This window comes from Amblyomma mixtum, chromosome 2 (genome assembly GCF_055824585.1).
Source record: "Amblyomma mixtum isolate Tamu chromosome 2, ASM5582458v1, whole genome shotgun sequence".
Classification (NCBI taxonomy): domain Eukaryota; kingdom Metazoa; phylum Arthropoda; class Arachnida; order Ixodida; family Ixodidae; genus Amblyomma; species Amblyomma mixtum.
The window spans coordinates 308123286-308144909 of record NC_143013.1 but is presented as its reverse complement, the minus strand read 5'-3'; the positions used below and the strand labels follow the sequence as shown (position 1 = coordinate 308144909).

Sequence of the window (21624 nt, the reverse complement as noted above, 5' to 3'; positions counted from 1 at the left end):
TTTTTAGCTTTGCGCTAAGTCTGGATGCTTAGTGGGACGTAGGGCAACGCGGTTTGTGGACTGCTCTTGCGGCATACTTGCATACAAGCATTACTATAAACGACCGTTAAACAGTCAAGAAAAATGCCTGACCATTTAGGCGATGACATGCGTAAGACCAAGAAAGAGGAAAAGGATGAAAAGGAGCAAGAAATAAAAGGTATATTGAGCGCGTTGGTTGTTCCTAGCAGTACTCAGATGTGGAGAATGAGTTTTGATGTGTCATCTCAGAGATTTCATATTCCGACTCCCTGTTAGCATTCGAATATGTAGCGTCGTAGTAGTTTCGCTGGCATCAAACTGTTTTGCGCAACGAGTACGTTCTCTAGATAGCTTTGAACAGTGATTTCCAGCGAGTGCTTTCTGCATGCCCTTTCAATTCCTTTGCAGTTCTTGACGAAGGTGACATCGCTCTGCTAAAGACCTACGTAAGGGGCTCATTTATCCAGCCGTTTACCAGCATGCTGTTGCCTTTGGAGTGGCTCCGCTGTATGCAGTGATGGTCACAAACCAAATTACTTTTCAGGGTGCAGGCCAGTACAGCAAGTCGATCAAACGCACCGAGGAAGACATTCAGAATATATTGAAACGTGTGAATGAACTTACAGGTGAGGTCATTTGATGTCAACGTTGTGATGTAGCTTCGTTTACCGTGCAGCAGGTGTAACTTTTACTTAATTCTATGTCAGGCATCAAGGAGTCAGACACAGGATTAGCCCCACCGGCGCTCTGGGATTTGGCAGCCGACAAGCAGACCCTTCAGAACGAGCAGCCTCTGCAGGTGAGCGACGCTTGGGATCACATGAATGTTTGGACTGTGGCACTCAGTTCTAGGATATGATTTGTTGTATTGGTTTAATGTGGGCCGGCTCTCAGCTGAAGTTCTGCCTGAAATGGCTTAGAAACTGATGGGCAGAAACAGGCAGTTTCCTTTAGTGTTGTTAACGTTGATCCTGTTACTAATGTGCATGCAGCGAACTGTCACTAAACTGATCAAATGAGCTGTAGTATTGACTGAGGTGGCCGAACGAAGAAACGAGACTCAACGTAAACTGGTACCAAAGACCCAGTTTATTGGACACGCACAAGTATTTATAAACAACAAGCATGTGACATGAATAGCTAACCAACAAGTACACATAAACACAAACAAGCAAATAGCCAATTCATCAGTTTGAAACTGAAACTGAAACCAATGGGTACAACAGAAACCTGTTTGTAAACCTGTATGTGCAACTGGTGCACCTTTCTGTTAAGTCAACTTCACATCACAAGTCTATTTATCTTACATTAGATAACAGGTAAAAAGCACTTACAAACGTTTTCAATCGTATGCCAGCTTGCAACGGAATTTTAGATTCTAAGCAAGCATGGCAGAATTTCATCTGCGCTGTTTTTTAGTTGCAATCTTTTTGTGTGCCTCTTGTGAGCCAAAAAATGAGTAATGTATGATCTGAAACAAAAGTGGTGCATGCTTTAACTGCTTCACTTGAAATGCGAAATGAGGAAAAAAGAGCAATGTTGAGTTTTCATCGAGGTTTTAGGTGAAAAAAAAAGTAGGAATCAGCTCTTGTGTGAATTCCTTCAGCTGTCTTGAGCTGCATTGGATTTTTGTGTTAGTGCCTGACAGTTGGCCATTTCTGCTGAAATCTGCTGCCAGATCTGGTGTAATCAGTCTGTTTTACAGCAGGCCATCTAGTTCCATTAGTCACTGCCTTAACTTATGACACATGCAAAGGACTAATGCTGCTTGGCATGGACATTTTGTGTAGGAAAATGGTGAATTTGCGCTTTTGTGTTGTGCTTTTTACGAAGAGCTCAGATTGCACCTGTTTTCAAATGGTTGCTGTACAATCTTTGTCAAAAGTATACAGCCCAAGGGGTCTGCTTCTGAGCCTTGCAGCGTGGCTCTCTATGCATACTCGGGGACCCTAATCTCACGAATGTCAGAAGAACATAAGTCCTCTACTTTCTCAAGCTTAGGATTCTCAAATATGCTAAAGATCTCCGCTACGTGGCTTGAAAGCAAACTCCTTGGGCTGTATATTTTTGAAAAAGACTACATTCTGAACGAACAGATTGAGTGAATGGCTCTTGCCCAGGCAAAAAAATTTATCTACTTTAGATATGTTGTGTGGTTAATAGCACATTTAAAGTACTGTATCCAGCTAAGAAAATGTGGTTTATGTATCATTCTGTTTTGCAGGTTGCCCGCTGCACTAAAATAATAAATGCTGACAGCGAAGACCCAAAGTATATCATCAATGTCAAGCAGTTTGCAAAGTTTGTTGTTGACTTGGCTGATTCTGTGGCTCCTACAGATATTGAAGAAGGGATGAGAGTAGGGTGAGTTATGTTTCAAAGCTTGCCAGATAGACGGTTTATAGTGGCAAATAAGTTTCTTTATTAATTTCATAAGTGGTCACATTGATTGAAGTGACAGAAACTGTTGTGCTGTAAAGAAAATTTATGTGCACAGTTGCTGGTGTCCATGTGGGAGGCATGAAGTGTTGAGTAACTTTGTAGTTTGTTTGAGAGCAGCATTTGGTGTTACGTTTATGCGCTGTTCAACAGAGAAACAAATGCTTCTTGGGCAGTCACTTGCCATGCATTTGTCACTTGAAAGCAAATCTGTGATGGGAGTAAGCTTCCAGTGCTAAAATTGTCTGTCGACAAACTGCACCACTACTGCAACTTGAAAATCTTAGCTCTCAATATGTAATCTTTGCTTCATTTCAGTCTCGTGATAAATATTGATTTCCAGTATATTTTGAATCATTTGTGACGCTACTTGGTTGTGACATTAATGCTGAATCGCTTCCTTGACCGGCACGCATACAGTGTGGACCGGAACAAGTACCAGATACACATCCCTCTGCCGCCCAAAATTGACCCCACAGTCACAATGATGCAAGTGGAGGAAAAGCCAGATGTCACCTATGCAGATGTGGGTGGCTGCAAAGAGCAGATCGAAAAGCTCAGGGAGGTCGTCGAGATGCCACTGCTGCATGTAAGCTGGATTCTCTGTATCTTCATTGCTGCACATAATTACAAGGGTGTGCTGCTTGTTGCTTGTGTGATTGCCCATTCAGTGACGATAGCTGCGCTGACCACAGCACACGGATGGGGCTGGTTAAAGGGATGCTGAGGACTAATTGAAGTCGGCCAGTATCGTTAGGCTATCGAATTCTAACCACAAACAGACCTCCCTCACTGAAAACTGAGCTTTTATAAGCTAGAAAAGACCAAGAAACGAAATACACGTGTTTCGACCACTGGCCGATTTCGTTGGTAAATTGTGTGCATCGACACTGTGGATCCCAGAGGCTGTGCTATACCACCATTCACTTCAAAACGGTGGCAACCAGTCCTTCTTGGTGTGGACACCACAAGTTTGAATCGAGCAGCGGGGAAATTCTTAAACTCAGTTTTTTCAGCCACAGTTTTTTTTTTTTTTTCTCTGGTGGAAAAACGTTCACATACCCAGACAGAGCCAGAGAATCAGTTTTTTACTAAGAACAGTGATTGGATGAAGTTGTCCTCGATGCCCTTTTAAAGTTTTCATCTTCGCATGAGCCGAGATGTCTATCTCACCTCTGTAGTTGTTGTGAATTGTGCCAGCAGTAAATGAAAACTGCTTGTTGCGGCGATGCTGTAAGCATTTTATAATTGAGGTAACTGGATGCACTTATTGAGAAATAGGGCTGCTGCACATCGCCTTCCCTTCAGTTACAGCTTCATTGTGTTGAGAATGATTATGATGGTGATGTTTGTGGCCCTCCCTTTGCAGCGGGCAATTGATGAAAGTTCAGATCAGGCCGAAATGTGTAAGATAAAAATTTAGCAGATTCCCCAAGGTTGTGGACAGGTCATGTTGCCCAGCACAACTTTCTTGCTGCTGCTGCTGCTGCTGCAGTCATAGGCTGTGCTACTTTATTTCATTTCAGTGCTACTCATTAAGCTGTGAACTTGATTCACTTGTTATCACAAGGTTGCCTCAGTAGGGCTGGTGTGCAGTTTCTATTGTCATGTTAGTGATCCATTTTTACTGCTGACCTGCACTTCCTGTGGCCATTAGTGTAGGGTGGCTGACATGGTCTCGGTATTCCCCCTTGCAGCCTGAACGATTTGTCAACCTGGGCATTGAGCCACCCAAGGGAGTGCTCCTGTTTGGGCCCCCTGGCACAGGAAAGACGCTGTGCGCCCGGGCTGTGGCCAACAGGACAGACGCCTGCTTCATCAGGGTCATTGGCTCAGAGCTTGTGCAGAAGTATGTTGGTGAGGTAAGATCTGCATCAGTGTCGCATGCTGCGAATGCACGTTGCCATGTATACTCAATAACTCTCCATTGTGTTTGCATTTTTGAATTTATGCTCCAAGAAGATTCTTAGAAAGGGGCTTTAGAACACATATTGCTGTTTATTTGTCCCAAGAAATTTTTTCTCTCAACATTGGCAGCATGCTGGAAGGTATGAGTCCCAGCATGTGCAGCACTCTCAGCATGCAGTCAAATATACGGCCGGTTTATCATCTTTCTGATGATGTGTTCTTCTTGTATTAGGAGAACACACAAAGAGAAAGGGCAGTATGTTGGTGTCCTTTCTTCTTTATCAGGAAATCGGCCATTGGCAGTATTTTATCTTTGGTGATGTTCATCTGCCGCAGCAAGTGCAAGTAAGATGAGGAGTGTTAGAAAAACCTCACAAGAATGCTTTATAGTTATTTTAACAATAATGCTGCAAGTACACATTGCCCGTTTCTTCTGCCACCCAAAATCTGGGTCTTCGTAATGCTTGGCTGTGCCAGTGGACGTTATTGAATATTTTATGAAATTGGGACTGTATGACAAGCTGCTGCTTTCATTGAAAGTCTCCTGAAATATTAAAGAACAGTAAGGTTGCATTTATACAGCACATAATGCCTAGTAACTGAAAATAGCTTGCAAAGTTGTGGCAAATATTTACATGTATTGTCTGTTATTTCACTCGGCTCACATCAAGGAGCCCTGGATGGGCCTAAATGAATTTGGAGCCCTCCACTATGGTCTCGCTCATAGTCCGCATGCCAACACCTCACTGATTGCCATCCATTGCCTCCTTCCAGGGTGCACGCATGGTGCGAGAGCTGTTTGAGATGGCCCGCAGCAAGAAGGCTTGCCTGATTTTCTTTGATGAGATCGATGCCATTGGAGGTAAGGGCCTGCTTTTAAATGCTTGTGATATCTTATGGTTTCGTTTTTGATGCTCTAAAAATTAGTTTGCTTCATGAGGTTCACATCTTGGATGCTAAAACAAAAAGCGTGTCACATGTGTCTTTCCACTTGACGAGCATGCACCGTTTTACATGTTGCGAGCACCTCTGTAGCCCTGTGACAGGTTACCATATCAGTTTGACCTCTTGTGATGGAACAGCGCAAAATGAAAGGACAGGACAGAAGATAGGCACTGACTTACAACTCAGTTTATTTCGAAGAAGTATGGCTTCTTATACTATCTGCACAACCACATGCATGACCCCCATATCACTCATGCACTCTAAAATGACAGAAGTTTTGCAATCATAGAGGTGAATCAAAGTTTAACATGTCAATTTCCTTCTTTGTTAATGTGACGGACAGCATATTGAAGCAATGCTCGCACAGCCTCGCTATTGAAACTGCCTTGATGATTTCACGGACCAACTGATCTTAGTGCTTCACAAGTACTTTGCACCTACTGATTTCAGAAGCGCATGGTTTTGAAGGGCAATTTCTGCAGTGAATTCCTAGATTCTGCATGCTTGCTTAAAGGGGGATGAGGGTCTTTAAAAGTTTTTATTTGTCGACATGATATATGCATTTAAATTTCAAATAGCTCATCTGGAAGAAAATTTATGGCAAAATAACATCCCAATTTGGCCATGCGGGCCTTTATGATAATTCCTCAGTTAAAAAAAAGATTTTTTCATAATATGTAAACATTTCCAAAGATCTCCCACACATCCTAAAGCTTTCTTTTTTCCTTTAAACATGATAGATTAGCAATTAGGCCAAGTGTGGGTTAATTACTGTCACATTATTCTTTCTTTCCATTTCTTTTTAAATTTATGAACAACAAAATGACTTTATAGGCATTTTATTAGCTTTAGGATGTGCTGTGGGCCTTTGCAAATGTCTGCTTATTCTTAAAAAAAGCTTCTTTTTTTTTAACTGATGAATTACTATAAAGGCCTGTAAGGAATGACCTAGTTAGGATATGTTATTTTGCCATATATTTCCTTCCAGGTGAGATATTTGAAATCTTAATGCATATTCAAAACAAGCATCCAATTATATGCCTGCATGCTAAGTTTCAGCAAGATATGTTAATAAAAAAAAATTAGACCCTCATACCCCCTTGAATATGACAGAAGCCAACAGCCACAGAAACCAAGGGACACAGGGGATTTTTTTTTTTTAAGTTATTTTATTTGGTGGTGTTCATCAATTTAGAATATTACTGAATATGTTATCGTTTAAAGATAACTGATTAGAAAAGCAGAAGAAAAAACAACCATCTGCCGCCGGTGGGATCCGAACCCACGACCTCTGAATTACGCGTCCGGTGCTCTACCTCTGAGCTACGGCGACGGCTGTCAATTCTTCTGCTTTCGGGGGTATTTATGTTTTACAAGTAACCTAACCTTGAGAGTTTTCATCAGCGCCACCCACGTTCATAAGCGGCGGACGTAGAACGTCCTGAGTTACCGCAGGTGTGACGTAGAACGTCATCGAACGGGGAGGGTGGAAGCTGCGTGAGAACCCTCTTATGCTTCCTAAGGCGTCAAGGCTGCCAGAATCGAGGCCCTCGCTAAGCAATTAAGCAAACAAGGGAAGGGGATGAGGGGCTCGTTATAAATATGACAGAAGCCAACAGCCACAGAAACCAAGGGGCACAGGGGATAAGAGGGTTCTCACGCAGCTTCCACCCTCCCCGTTCGATGACGTTCTACGTCACACCTGCGGTAACTCAGGACGTTCTACGTCCGCCGCTTATGAACGTGGGTGGCGCTGATGAACACTCTCAAGGTTAGGTTACTTGTAAAACATAAATACCCCCGAAAGCAGAAGAATTGACAGCCGTCGCCATAGCTCAGAGGTAGAGCACCGGACGCGTAATTCGGAGGTCGTGGGTTCGGATCCCACCGGCGGCAGATGGTTGTTTTTTCTTCTGCTTTTCTAATCAGTTATCTTTAAACGATAACATATTCAGTAATATTCTAAATTGATGAACACCACCAAATAAAATAACTTAAAAAAAAAAAAAATCCCCTGTGCCCCTTGGTTTCTGTGGCTGTTGGCTTCTGTCATATTTATAACGAGCCCCTCATCCCCTTCCCTTGTTTGCTTAATACCCCCTTGAAACTTGTTTTGTGTTCTAATAGTCTTTTGTTAATGCATCTGCCAGTCTGCCGTATGTATTCTTTCCCACATGTCACCGGCAACGAATACACTAGGCCTTCGGTGCATTCCACAAAGGAGGCATTTGTGCTTAACCATGCACCCCTGCTTCTCTTTGGTCGGATTAACGTTCACACTTCTGCTGAGGCTTCTCAGTTTGTTAGGGGCAGTAAACACCACATTCACTCTAGTTTTTCGATCAATTCTTTTTAAGCGATGAGAAACGTTATGAATATATGAAATTGCCACTACCTTCCTCCTTTCCTTTTCCTTGTGCCAGCCCACATCAGGCATACTGATACAATGTGTGAGCATTGTATCAGTACACTGTCAGTCATGTTAACAAAGAAGAAACTTGGCATGTTAAGCTTTGATTCACCTCTATGATTGCAAAACTTCTTTTGTCATTTTAGAGTGCATGAACGATATGTATGTGATGCATGTGGATGTGCAGATGGTATAAGAAGCCATGTTTCTTCAAAGTAAACTAAATTGGAAGTCAGCGCCTGTCTCCTGTCCTGTCCCATCATTCTGCGCTGTTCCATCACAAATGAATAACCAACATGTCCAAGCTGCTGTCCTGGCAAGTTTGACCACACATGAAGAGCAGCGCAAACAATGTTACTGCGGCTAGTATGATGGACATACTGATGTTAATATACACTTTTTAGCTGTCAGTTCTGTGTGAATTGCATAATTCATCTTGTATATCTTGCATAGTGCAGATTTCCATGTTTGATTGAATATGTCCCATGACAGGTGCCCGCTTTGACGACGGTGCTGGCGGTGACAATGAGGTGCAGCGAACCATGCTTGAGCTGATCAACCAGTTGGACGGCTTCGACCCTCGTGGAAACATCAAGGTCCTGATGGCCACCAACCGGCCAGACATCCTGGACCCGGCTCTGATGAGGCCTGGCCGACTTGACCGCAAAGTGGAGTTTGGGCTTCCTGACTTAGAGGTGAGTGAACTCTTGTGTCCTTATTTTGTGGTGTTTTCTGGATATTTTGTCTGGGGGCAGCTGCCCATTGTAGACCATACGTGACAAGAAAGCTTAGTTAAATGAGCAAAGTGTTTGGAATATCTCAGTGTTTCTAACTGAACCAAAAGGGTGCGAGTTTCAATGCAGCCTTACATGCGGTAAGCATGCATGCGTTCAAGGTGTTGTGCTGTTTCGGTATACAAAGCGCTTTGTCGTTCTTTTATTGTTGTAAACTGCCCTTCCCCTTTGAAATGTGCTCTGTACCCTGAGGGTATGATAAACAAACAAACAAATAAATCTATACAGCATTAGTCAATGGATGGCAGTAATTAGCTAAAAATGGGCTGGCAATAACTTTATCTCTTGTTTTGGTGCGTTGTTCTGTTTCAGGCCGTAATGTGGATTTATCCAGTTTCTATGCTGCTGAGCAGAAGTAAAAACCGCATGTAATACGAGGTTTTTTTTGTTTAGATTTTAGCATCTGTACGCAAGCCATTGCATATGCCCAACTTAGTGTCTACTAGTGCAAGATATATGTGCACACCATGACATGAATACTTGTTGTACCACCACCAGTCACTTGTGCAGTGCCATCCATGCAGTCACCGCTTGGCGCTAAGCGTTTGATACATTCGTTTTGTGACTGACCGTGTTCGATATTTAAAGTAAAAGTTGCATATGCATATTTGTTAAACATTTTTAGGAATGGTTCAACATAGGCAGTACTTTATAACATCCATCTTTTGCTATATTAAGGTTGGACTATATATTTTCTGATTGCCAACATACCAAAAGAGCCACAAAAAGCTAAACTGTCAGATTTTATCTAGAACAAAAATTTGATGAAGCTGTCCTTACTGCCCTTTAAGGATTGTCATTGGACCACAAAAAGATTGCAACAGCCTATAGATTGTGGGTTATGCATGCAGTAAAAGCATGTTAATTTGAACTTCAAGGGAGCAGCAAAATTGTTCAAATTATCCAAAAGTGCAACTTATCAGATGACCCTGAAAAACTGTCAGGAACTACTTGCATCACAGTAAGTTTATTTGGTGAAAGGCTGGGCAATGGTTGACTGATTTTGAGATGAGAACAGTGCGGCAATAGGCTTCTCCCCATTTGGACGTGCCAATTTTTCGCCTTTAGTTAAAGATGGCCATGGCAAGGGGCACCCCAAGGAGCCTATGGGCAAATTTTTGGGAGGCCTTACTCATTTGGATGATTATTTTTTCTCTTTCTTTATGGTTTTTTTAGAGGAGAAATAAACGGGTTAAAGGGTTAACTGGCTGATGCTGGCTTGTTGTGCTGCCGTCACTGCGGGCTGGCGCGAAGCTCTGAAAAGCGAAACCGCAACTACTTGGTCAAGCTGCATAACATTGTTCTGCGTCGGCGGCAATAGTGAAACCTCTGGATTGATTAAAAAGCTAGCAGCTACATCACATGTGGAGTGGTGGATTTGAAACATGATTAAAACATTTGAAAACCTCAAAAAGGTTGCAGCATGACTCAGACATCACTAGGAAATGTAAGTATATAAAGTAGTTGAGTTGTGAAAGTCGGGATAATTAGTTGGGACCCCTGACCCTCTCCAGAAGCCCATTTGAATTAACCGGTGCTGGACTTGTATTGTCCTGAATTAGCGAGAATTGGCATTGACCGCGACAGAGCCGGCAGTTCGAGTTACCCAGATTTCCGAATAAAGGATGTTAACAAGCTTTTGCTGTAACAGCACAGTCTTCCCTACTTCAATCTCTTTTAAACCAGCTGTTCTTTATTCTGTTCCATTTTGCTTACATGTCTGGCAAAATAGTGATCTTGCTTAGTTATCCTAATGGTGCATTACAGTCGGCAGTCCAGAGCAAGCTTTCTTGCTCTGTGGAACTGAAGAGTATGTATCAGTGGGCGATTTGAAATCAGATCCCGAGTTCTGATTGGACTGCAATACTAGTATGGTCCATTGACTCCCTAGGCACCTTGCTCTTTTAAGAATTTGGAGAGCTGCTCCTCACCAACTGGAATATGTCATTAATTAAGTGCACTATCAGCAGCTGAAAACCTGTGGTATGTTAGCAGTATTGTGTTGTACATGTTTTCTGTGTCAAAAATTTGACATGCATTTGTTATCCTGCAACAGCTTATTGTCATTGGTAAGTCATGGGTTAGTGTTGCTTATGAACACTATATTTCGTGATTAGCTAAGTGTTTCAAGTCATGGCACCAAATTATGTAGTATATTAGCTACATAATTCCCATGAAGTGGTTTTGCCCAGAAATGCGGAGACAAAAAGAAATGAATGAATAAATAAAATAAAATGCTCTGTTATCTGCTGTCTGTTATCTCTTTCATTGTTTTAACTTTTTACTGCTATTTCTTTTCAGGGAAGGACACATATCTTCAAAATTCATGCCCGCTCCATGAGTGTTGAGAGGGACATTCGTTTCGAGCTGCTGGCCCGTCTTTGCCCCAACAGCACTGGTAAGTAGCTGGGGGTCAAAATAGTTGGATCTTTGAATACATCTATAATCAGATAGCATTGGCCCAGTGTTTGCTCTCCATTGCCTACTCAGCACGCATATTAGCAACGAACTATAGGGGGAGGCTGTTTTTCCAAAATTCTTCCAGCACTTTGCCTGGATGATTACCGTAAAAACCCGCGTATAATACGAACCCGAATATAATACGGGGCTAAGATTTAGAGACGCGAAATGGGAAAAAAAGTTTCACCCGCGTATAATACGAGTAACACAAGCTCATAGAAGACATTTATTCAAATCGCATCCCGCACTTCACTTCAATTACTTTGTTCTTCAGTAGCGCTTTCTTCGAACATTTCTTTGTCCGACAAATCATCCCAAATGTACTCATCTTCCATGCCATCGAGGGCGTTCGAGATGCCGCACTTCTTAAGCCCGCTTCAGCCGCCCGGTTGGCGTCACTGCAGGCTCACCTGAGCGCATCCACTCTGCGTAGCACCGCCTGACTGCGTCCTTGAACGGTTTGTTTACACAACCATCAAACGGCGGCGAAAGCTTTGTCGCATTCCGCTGCACGCGAAAAGGGCTTCTTTCTGTTGTGGCCATCCACGAATGCTTCCTTCGACGACACCAAACTGCCTCCCGGCCGCACCGTTGCCGATGTTCTCCGCAGCCAAAATCGCTTGAAAGTAGCCGAGTACTGTTTTCGAGACCGTGACATCGTGCTCTCTAAAACAATATCCACTTCACGAAGCGTGCCTTACATGCTAGCACGTGTGTTGTCAACAGGCGCACGGCACACCGCGACCCCCCGGCGCACCCAACGGATCAACAAAGAAACGACGTCGTGACGTCGTTTGTCGAGAGTAACGAAGCCAAGCCGTAGCCACGCGCCAATAGCGAAGCGAAGCCATAGCCACGCCGCAAAAACGAAACCAAAACATCGAGTAACTTCGAAAATTTTTGTTCGGATCCGCAAATAGTACGAGGCGGAAATTTAGCACGCTAATTATGGGAAAAAACCTCGTATTATACGCGGGTTTTTACGGTATTTGCTCAGTGTGAATTGTTATGTGTTCTGGAAGCGTTAATATATTTACCCAAGCATAGTAAAGAGAAATAAACAAGAATGCATACGTTTTGTGATGGTGTTTGTAATTTAGTTGGTTCCGTTCATATGAATATTTTTTTTGTGTCTTATGAAACATGTGCAGAGATTTTACTGCATATGTATATATGCAGTCGCAATACTCAGACAATTTGACAGTCATAAGTGTTTGCCAAATGCGGATATAGTAAACACATACCGTAAAATTCCGAACAAGCGCCCCCACCCATGCAAGGGCCCCCCCCTAACTTCACTGTCAATTTCACATTTCCGCGCCGTTCCGGGAAACCGCCCCCTCCCCCCCGACCGCGCCCTTATTACGCACCGCGCCCAAGCAACACTGGTCTGCCCCATCCATTCCAAAAATCCAATCCAATCCAATCCTGCTTTTCAAGCCATTCGCATGCTCGTTCGCACGCGCCATTTGTGGTCTTGTTTTGCCATTGTGGAGTTCATGATTCCGATGCATTTGTACACAGTGGTGAAGAAAGTTGAGGTCGTACAATAGCATCGGGAAAATGGAACAAACGTGCACCAAGCATCTCGACATTTCAAGCTCGACTGCAAACGGATACGGGAATGGGGCAATATTTTTAAGAAGTTGCTTCAGCATAACTGCGGGAGAGCAAAACATCCAAGACAGCTGAGTAACGGCGGCCCAGTTTTGGTGAATGCGTGGACGATGCGCTCTTCGAGTTCTTCAAGTGGGAAACAACGGCTGGACGGGCCATTAATAACCTGCTTCTGTCAGAAAGAGGCTGTCAGAATAGCCAAAAACATACAGTTGGGAAACTGCGTAGCTGTGGCGCCAGATGATCGGAGTGGGCTTCAAGCGGAATGCTGAAGCCCACTTTTTAAATCCATGAACATTGCGCTTTTTTTTGTGGCGGAAAATGTTGCCATCTTGAATTTCGGCGCCGTTACGGGATAGCCCCCCCCCCCCCCCCCCCCCCCACTTTGCCAGTGATTTCGATTTATTTTGATTTGCTGGAGGGGGGGCGCTTGCTCGGAATTTTACGGTATACTACAAATTACTGCACAGTAAGTTTTTTCACAACTGCTGCTTTCACAAGTTGTTTTGGATAAACAACATTAGAATGGAATTATTTAAAGCTCACGGGGCATACTTAGCCCTACCTGCTTAGGTTATGCGCAGTCTTATAATAATAATAATAATAAACACCTTTATTTTCAGAGAACAGAATACAATCTTTAAGACAAGTCTGCCCAAGCCATAAAGGCTTGTAGGGCAGTACTCGGCAATCGATGAAAGACAGATATATTAAACAATAGGTGTTACAAAGCAAGCAAACAATGATAAACCGCAATACCTAAGGCAAACAAGCACATTTACAATTGGCACATTTAATTTCTTTTGTCATTAATCAAGAAAAGAAATCTCACTTTTCGTTTGTTTCAAACGTAAATGTTACTGCTTTCCACTGAATGCCTGTCCAAGCTGCTCTACACTGCAAACGTGAATTGCATGGCAGTGCTCTAAGGTAGCTGCTCGCATTGTCTCCCAGGTGCTGAAATCCGCAGTGTCTGCACGGAGGCAGGCATGTTTGCCATCCGAGCTAGGAGAAAGATTGCCACTGAGAAGGACTTCCTGGAGGCCATCAACAAGGTGATCAAGTCGTATGCGAAGTTCAGTGCAACGCCTCGCTACATGACATACAACTGAGAGAGTGTTCTTGCTGCAGAGTTCTTGCTTACTGGTGTACTAATAAATTCTTGTCCACGTAGTCACTGCTGTCCTCACTTATTTTCTGCACCCTGTTGGTGTCTTTTAGTGCTTTTTTATTGGCCATGAAACTTCTCCATAACACCAGGTAAGAACTTTATGAGCCACTTAAAGTGACTGCACACTGTTAAAGGAGAGATTGGCAGCATTGAATACCCACATAGCTTGAGAGATGATAAATTTCTGTAGAACATGCACAAAACACTTGGAAAAATGTAGAATTTGTGTTTGCATAATAGTTCTGTTCTGAAAAACAAATGTTCTGTAGTGTCTAATGGTATTTCACTCTATGCTTCCTGTATGATATTCCTAACATAGCTATTTCTCTTCACATGAAAGGATTCTTTTGCAGCAGAGTGGCATCTTGATACCCTCCTATCAATGCTGATATCTCTTGCAGCTGCTTATTCTGTCCCTATATGAATATTCAGGAAAAGGTCCATCATTAGCAAAGCTATCAAACAGCCCTCACCTTTTCTCAAGGACTGCAGGTATCCCTATAACCAACACGAAATGCCCTCTTTGCTGATTCTGTACTGTAGTAGCTACTGTTTATACATAACGCTGTTACGATGAACTTGCGATCTGCTCCCGCCGCACTGGTTTAGTGGCTGTGGTGTTCGGCTGCTGAGCCCAAGGGCGCGGGATCGAAAAATGTGAGCAGGACGAGCCTTTACACGTTTTAGATGGTATGTGGGAAAGAATAGTGCAACCTTCCTCCGATTCGTGACGGGCATGACCTTGGCAGGACCGGCAGACAAATTTTGATACAGTGCGCATTTGTGCAGCTGGAGACCGGAGCTGCAGAAGCAGGGGGCAGATATAAAAGGAGAGCGGTGGTTGGGGAAGGGGTGGACATACCCTGAAGTGCCGCGTTGATCGATACGCCGCTAGAGAAAGAGAAAGGCCGGCGCCGCCGAAAGAGCATGCGACTCCGGGCACAGAGTGCAGTAAGAATCTGCACGCAGTCTGGCAGCTTCCAATACGTTGTTCACTGATCGACGAAGCGCTGCGCAGAGCAGTCGCGGCAGGGATAGCACCGTATCGCTGTCCTCCCTTCCATCTGACGAGGCAAGGCGACGCATCATGAATGATTTCAGTATTTACCTTTTCCAGCCGGCCTAAATGACACAGGCAACATCGGAAAATATCGCAACCAGCTCGCAATTTTTATTGACGCTATGATGAGCAGGCGACGCGCTAAGTTCGCCGCAGGACAAAATATTGCCTTGTCTTCCCTCGTCGTGACGGATGCAGCGCCCGTACAAAAGTGCTGAACTTTTCGCACGCTTGCATATAGACAACCATTGTGAGCGGAGCGCGCAAAACAACGTCCGAAATTTTTCGCCGTCTTCGGTATATTTAACAGACGGCGACGTTCACGAGCACAGGAAAGCAGTTACAATCCACGGTATTCGCATTTACGATCATATGGGCGCCGCCATGTTATATTATTGTCTATGCCACTGCGACGGCTGTGCTACCGTAACAGTTAATGAGGCATTTATATTCTTGAAATCAAAGTACGTTACTGTAGCCAAAAGGCAGAAATTACCACAATTTTATAGGTTTTATACACTGCAAATAGTTGCAACGTTTTGGAGAACTTTGGAAGGCAAGAGTCACAGGTTGAGCAGCCTGAGTGCGAGAGTACGTGAAGCAGAGAGGCAGACGACTCCTCCCACTCCAAACATTGGAGGGGATGCAGAGTTGGGAGAAAGCATGCGGCGTGATGCCGCAGTGGTAGCAGCACGTTGTTTGTTGTGACCGCTGGCGTGAGGAGTTGATCAGCCCTTCTTTTGTTTCCACATCGTCATGTCCACCTTGCCCGTGTACGCCTGACTGAGTGGTTACCCGCGTGATAATGGAATGCACAGTGCGGAGCATGGCTGATGCCCAACCCAGCGAAGAGCAAGCTGTTGTTCCGGAGGGACGCGTCGAAAAAGGTCAGTTTGCAGACGCCGCATATCAAATCTTGCTTTCGGCGCGAATGCCCGTTATCAGTTGCTCAGTGTCACTGGATGTTTGTCTTCGCGCATCAATAGGCCTTACCTGCTATATGACAGGCTTCGATTACTGTGACGTGATAGAGTGTTTTGCCGTGCGCCTACGGAATCGCAGCAAATGAGCACTTCAAGGCATGTTTGATCATGCACTTCACGCCTGTTACCTTTTTCTTCGGTATTTTCGTGATGTCACCTGCGCGCGTTTTGAACCGGTTCCTCGGATGCCACTAGCGGTGTTATTACAGAGTTTCGCCGCTCTCCTCAGCTGGGAGCACCCACCGCAAACCTTTCAGCGCATTTGAAAGCCAGCTGTTCTGGCCTTCGGACGGAAGGTCCGAAGTCCGGTGGACTTTGGTGTCTGGAAATCGCCTTGTTGCCTTTGCGTTGGTAAAGATAAAGCCCTGCGAAGCGATTCTCGTGCATGCGGCTTGTGGAGAAGTGTGTAGTCCGTTGAATATTGATCATCCCATCGGACGTAGGGCTTCGCCCTCAGCGGCGGTATATGCCGGCGGTCCGTCGCGCACCCGGGTTGAAACAAGTTATTCACTGTGTTTGACGTGTTTATATACTGGCAGCTTCTGTCTTAAGGATGCAGAGAACAAAGGGAACGTTCACGATGCCTGTCTTCCGTTTTTCCCAACCGCGCTACTGTCTTCGCGCATGCAGTCGACGCCTGAAGAGGATGCGTGGTATCTTGCTCAATGACAGCCGATCCATCATTGCTCGTGAGAAACAATTGTGACCGCGTGTTCTGCTTTTCTGGACACTGGGTAGAAACGTCAAGAATTACTGCCTAGCAGGTGCTGTGCCATGAAGGCGATTGTGGCTGCTGTGGAGGGCTGCATGTGTTTGCCACATGTTGCCTTCTCATTGTGTGACTGCCACCGGCCTCCCGCCAGCCTAGAATGTGTGTACCACTGACGCAGTGGATTTTCAGGGAGCCCACCTGGTCGCTGGGTTGTCGTTTCAGCTTTTCCTCTGCCTTCCTGTCCACCCCCCCCCCCCTTTTTTTTTTTCGTGTTTATTCTTAGTAAGCGATTCTCGAGTGTCCTGGACCGGCTGTGGATACACATACTAACTCGCGCAATGAGGAAGTGAGCTGGCCGGCAGGAATCTTCTTTGCGTTGCGCAAGAATACCTGCGATTATTATAGGCGTGCTCGCATGGCCATGCGGCCTGACACGAATGCAAATAAGTCCGGTCGTTTCTATCTTACCGTGCACGTTGTGTGCTAAGAATACGCAAACGCCGTACCCCAGCGAGTAGGGGGCCTTGTCCTGTCCCATCACAATTTAGCCGCTATCATCGCGTGTAGGAAGCATTCGTTGGTGTATGTAGGTACGTTCCGGGGCATTCCGGAATGGGCACACACAGGCAAAGACCAGCAGGAATGCGCTCTGTCCAAGCCGGTCACATTTTATGCGTCCGACAACGAGAACCAGCCGTTCTTGTTTGAATAGATTTGCATAAAGACGAGGGGCATTGACAATGCAAAGGATAGGTCCACTGGGTAAACGTCGAGATTCTTTGTAGTGCTGGCATATTTTTGAAGGAAATGTAATCTTGGTTATAACGGAGTGCAAAGCGGTGCGGCGCAAAGTTTTTTTTTCTTCTTCACCGTTCCTTGGGAGTGGCGTAATAAATAACTGTTTGTGGCCGTCAAGGAGAACAAGTTATGGTGGTGTTGTTCAAATGGTTAGTTCTTTATTTCTCCTTGCTACGCATTTAGGCTGGAACCTATACCAGAATCATTTGTATTCTCATAGCGTACCGGTCTTTATGACAATCTTTGCTTGAGTGCGACCGTAGAGGAGGCGGTGACCGTACTGAATGGTCATGAACGGACGTAGTGTAAAATATGAGATGGAAACTTCGGGGGCACTCACGTACCCGAAGGAACTCGAGGCTTGTTCACAAGAGCATTCCACTCTTGCAACTGGCGTACTTGTAGTGCTGGCGGGGAAGCTTTTTGCCTTCCTTCTTTTCTCCGCGTCTTAGCAGATTAGCTACATTTGCTCTTTAGCAGCGGTTGCTGGAAACACTGAGAGGGGCGGTAAAAATTCGGGGACTGCTACAACGAATGCGAAACAGGGGGGAAAATTTAAGCGCAGGTCATTATCGCGGCAGCTGAAGGCTTTGAGACCGCGCTCAGCGTGTCCATGGAAGCGCGTCGTGCCATAGCGGCGCCGAAAAAAGTTCCCTTTTCTTGCTTATTTATTCATCACTCTCCTTGTCTGCCAACGGCGATACGCCGGTAACACCTTTGTGCCCGCCTTCCGAGCAGAAAGTGGCCGTTCAGCGCCTTCCGTCCGAAGTTCCACGGAAGCGAACGCGTGAACAGGTTCTCGCAGCGAGCAGAGGTGTCTGTCTGGTGCTACTTGCATCAGAAAACGGAATTTCAGTGCGAACAAGGGACGGATGCTGGCCGATGTGCCCTTGAATTACATTTATCGCGCATGTCGCAAATTTCGGAAACATTGGCTGAGCATTATAACGTGCATATGTAACGAAAGGGCCGCTTATGTGTAGCCCTTCGACGAGAGCGCAGAACGGCGTGCTTGCCACGTGCAAGTGTCACCAGTTTTCGCGCAGATTACGCTAGAAGTACGTGAACGCGAGTTGGAGCCAGTCTAGATGTTACTTTTCATAGGTGTTATTTCAATGTTGTAAGTCTTTCCATGCGACTTCTCATAACGGCGAAATGTTGCCAGATTTCAGTCATGGGTTAGCGAACGCTTTTTGAATAGCGGTGTGTGCCCCCGAAAAATGTAAAGCCCCGCCCTGCATGCTATTCACAACCGTGAAATATTGAATTCGGCAGCGTCACTAGTTGCACAGTAGACGCCGATTAAATATCCGATATATCCGATTAAAAGGCCGCAGAAATCATTCTTGTACGGTCTGCACGCCGTCACAAGCGGAGCTGCCAGAAAGTCGGGCCCGGCCCATCAAGAAACGTTCAGCCACAACGATGGATCGCGGCCTGCCTTGCTTGTCATGTGGACTTTCTGCGACTGTCTCTCAGATGTAAGCAGCTTGTTGCCGATAAATTCACCTCTGTGTCAAATTCTTGTGCAGTATCCTTGCGTTCTTCAGCTATTCGGTTTTTGCGGTGTTGAGTCGTGCGCTCGACCATGTTCTCTCCAGTGTATCCAAGCGTTGTCCAACCACGTGTATCGTGACACCATCACAGATCCTTCTTGTCGGCTGCCCATTGTGCGCGCTGGCCTGCTTGGCGGTCGCGTACATCTGCAGAGAGTGGGTCGTGCACGTTCTTCTTGAAAGAGATACGTCGAGCGAAAGTGGTGTGACGAAGCCGTGAAGAAAGAAGATCGCCGGTGTCGCGATTCAGACCGGGTGCATCGGTGGGGGGCTTCGCCGAAAGCGTCGTACTGAGAGACACCTCGGGGGGACGGGGAAGGAGGGGGCGATTCCGCCGCTCTTCTTCTGCGCCACTTGTTTATCCGCTCGGCTGCCCCAGGGCGCCGAGGCGTGACGCCCACTCGCACACTGGCCTGCTGCCTCGGTGGCGTCCGCAGCTGCGCGCACCACCACTTCTCCGGCGACCGCTCCTTCCCCCTTTCGCGCTCCGCCAGTCATCTGGGCCCCCCTCGCAGCAGAACCCTTGTGCAGTGCTGCTGGTGTGGCTCGTTATGTTGAGACCTACCAACCAAAGAACCCCAATTCTCGTTATGTTGGACGCCTGCGTGCTTCGTCTGGACGGTCTTTCTCTTGCCGTACTCCGGGACCCCAGCGGGTTCCTGTTTCCTGACTCCCGCTGCGACACGTGGTGGCATTCTGGCAGGAGCATACGACGACGGCCTAATTGTCGTCACATGTGGAAGCCAGTTCGACACCTCGAAAGCGTATGCTTCTTTGTTGAAGACGAACTGGACCCGTTGCTTTGGGGGTCTTGGGACGACGGTCCGTCTGTCACTGTACCCAAAGTCCCTAGATGAGCTTAGGAACTATAGCTGTACTTACAGAGTTAACTGGCTGGCAGCGCGAGGGCGGATCAGTGGACGTCCAAAGAAATTGGCTTCGCGTCCAATCATGCCGGAAGACCCTTGTGCAGTGTCTATCGCTGTAACACCGCCCTTACGGCACGACTTTGAGCGTCGCGTTATGCTCCCCTCCGCATTTATTTTTGTCCTTTCGTCGCCCCCCCCCCCCCCCCCCCCCCCCCAGTGTTGGATAGCCAAGAGGACCACGACTGGATATATATGTTCGTTCAGAGGCAGCGGGCGATAAAGTGATGGATCGCCCCGGTAGAGGGCAATAAGTCTGGGAGCTTTTACGCTTATTTTCTTTTCCTGCGTTCGTTCTGGATTTCGGTCGAGCAGGTCTTCCGACACGGATTTCGTTTCACCCGTTATCGGTAAAACAGTCACGATTTGCCATCATAAGCTTGGAGAGCAGATCTGAGAGCGCCGCGCCTTCTTCCCACGCGGGGCGCGCGCTTGTAAACACTCTGGAGGGACTCGAAAGACACCGGTCGTTGTTCCTCCTCTTGAGCTGAACGACGTTGCCCTCGTTGGCGGTCAGGGCGCAGCAGCGGGACCCGTCCGGTGGGCAGCTGCTGTGCACCAAGCTGTTGGGCTCGCGGCGGGCCGTACGTGGCCTTGGCTTCTTGGGGCTCGGCCGTGCGACCTTGTCCCGAGGAGAGAAGGAAGACCTCGCGTTTCGAAGAACCTGCGGCCGTTCGGGGCGGCCGAAGGCGTGGTTTCCGTCTTGCCTTTTCGCACTGCGTGCGCTAATCGCCTTGGCGCGCGCGCCGTAACGCTGCTCGAGGAGGCACGGCCCTGACGCGCGCTTTCGGCTCGGTGCGGCTTCAGCGTCGCTTTTTCGTGTTCGCGCGGTGGGCGTGTAGGGGAAGGTGGAAGGCGGGGTCCGTTTAATTCATCCGTAAGCAAATACTTTTGGGCGCGCTTTGGAGATGAGCCCGGTTACCAAGTCGACCAATATTTTTAATCTACGAAGGTTTCAGAGAGTACGTGGACGGCTTCGGTGAGGTGGACGATTTATTTGACCGGGGGCCCGGCCTTAAATGCTTTCGACTAGACCATTCGTCGCTTCATAACGCGTCAACGTTATGGCTCCCGTTCTGCAGTGAACCTGTCGGCGGCGGCTTGAGTGGAAAAGCAGGTGGCCCACTCGCCATCTGTGGTCACGTGACATTATGACGTCGTCACAGCCTGGTCGCCGTGGCAGGTGGAAATCAGCCTACCGTGGCAGAAGGCAGTTAAATTAATGATTGGTCGTCCGGGAAGAGCAACCTGTATCTCGCAAGCCCCACCGGTGGCTTTGTTTGAAACAGCCGACTGCGCCAGGAGTGGTATGAGGACTCCCAGCGATCTGTGAACCTAAAGTATAGAGAGTGGCCAATTCCGTATGTGTGAGCGTTAAACCATTGACGCTGTCGTGCCGTACCCTTCAGGCGGAGCTCCACTTTTTGATGACTCTGAGCGGTAATTGCGTAGCGGTGTTTAGCTGAGAAAAGGATAACAAATAGCTTGTTGTGATAGGACTTCACGTTTCCTTTTGAGATTTGGACGAAAAGGTTTACGCTCTAGCTCCGTGTTGCATCGTGCCTGACTGCTGTAGAAACCTTGCTTCTGCAGTGTCAGCGAACAGAAATCAAGTACTTTAGCGTTTTACTTAACCTGTAGTGGGCGTGCATGCAAACATGATTCGTTGGGACCCTTCCGAAATCAAGCTTACTCCACTTCCTTCCCCGACTTCAAAAATTAGCTTGAGCCCTTCCCTAAAAAACGTAATTCTGGCTACGTGTCTGGTAGGACGATAACAGGCCCCGAAATCCTACTGGACTCGACTTCAGCGCTGCTGCGGCA

The 21624-nt window shown here is 46.4% G+C and overlaps 2 protein-coding genes across 3 annotated transcripts in view; both read left to right on the top strand.

Annotated features, from left to right (window-relative positions):
- The first annotated feature begins 20 nt into the window (after nucleotides 1–20).
- On the top strand, nucleotides 21–13767 carry Rpt1 (26S proteasome regulatory subunit Rpt1). Its single transcript, XM_089574840.1, has 11 exons — nucleotides 21–199; nucleotides 430–467; nucleotides 566–647; nucleotides 729–820; nucleotides 2246–2385; nucleotides 2881–3049; nucleotides 4158–4322; nucleotides 5143–5230; nucleotides 8216–8418; nucleotides 10819–10915; nucleotides 13549–13767. Exons 1-11 carry the CDS (start codon nucleotides 124–126, stop codon nucleotides 13704–13706), a joined length of 1308 nt encoding a protein of 435 aa, XP_089430966.1. The 5' UTR covers nucleotides 21–123; the 3' UTR covers nucleotides 13707–13767.
- Nucleotides 13768–15446: 1679 nt separating this feature from the next.
- The window catches only part of LOC149364878 (uncharacterized), a 70454-nt gene continuing 64276 nt past the window's right edge, over nucleotides 15447–21624 (top strand). For both annotated transcript variants that reach the window (XM_089574836.1, XM_089574835.1), the window contains exon 1: nucleotides 15447–15712. In XM_089574836.1, coding sequence (XP_089430962.1) covers nucleotides 15631–15712 — 82 coding nt within the window. In that variant the 5' untranslated portion in view covers nucleotides 15447–15630. The remainder of the gene's footprint in view (nucleotides 15713–21624) is intronic.

What these genes read in the sequence shown, in the direction of transcription:
- Rpt1 (XM_089574840.1), top strand. Translation starts at nt 124, where the DNA reads ATGCCTGACCATTTAGGCGATGACATGCGTAAGACCAAGAAAGAGGAA. An exon ending in TCGCTCTGCTAAAGACCTAC is followed by an intron (nt 468 to 565) that starts GTAAGGGGCTCA and finishes ATTACTTTTCAG; the next exon opens with GGTGCAGGCCAGTACAGCAA. An exon ending in TGAGATCGATGCCATTGGAG is followed by an intron (nt 5,231 to 8,215) that starts GTAAGGGCCTGC and finishes GTCCCATGACAG; the next exon opens with GTGCCCGCTTTGACGACGGT.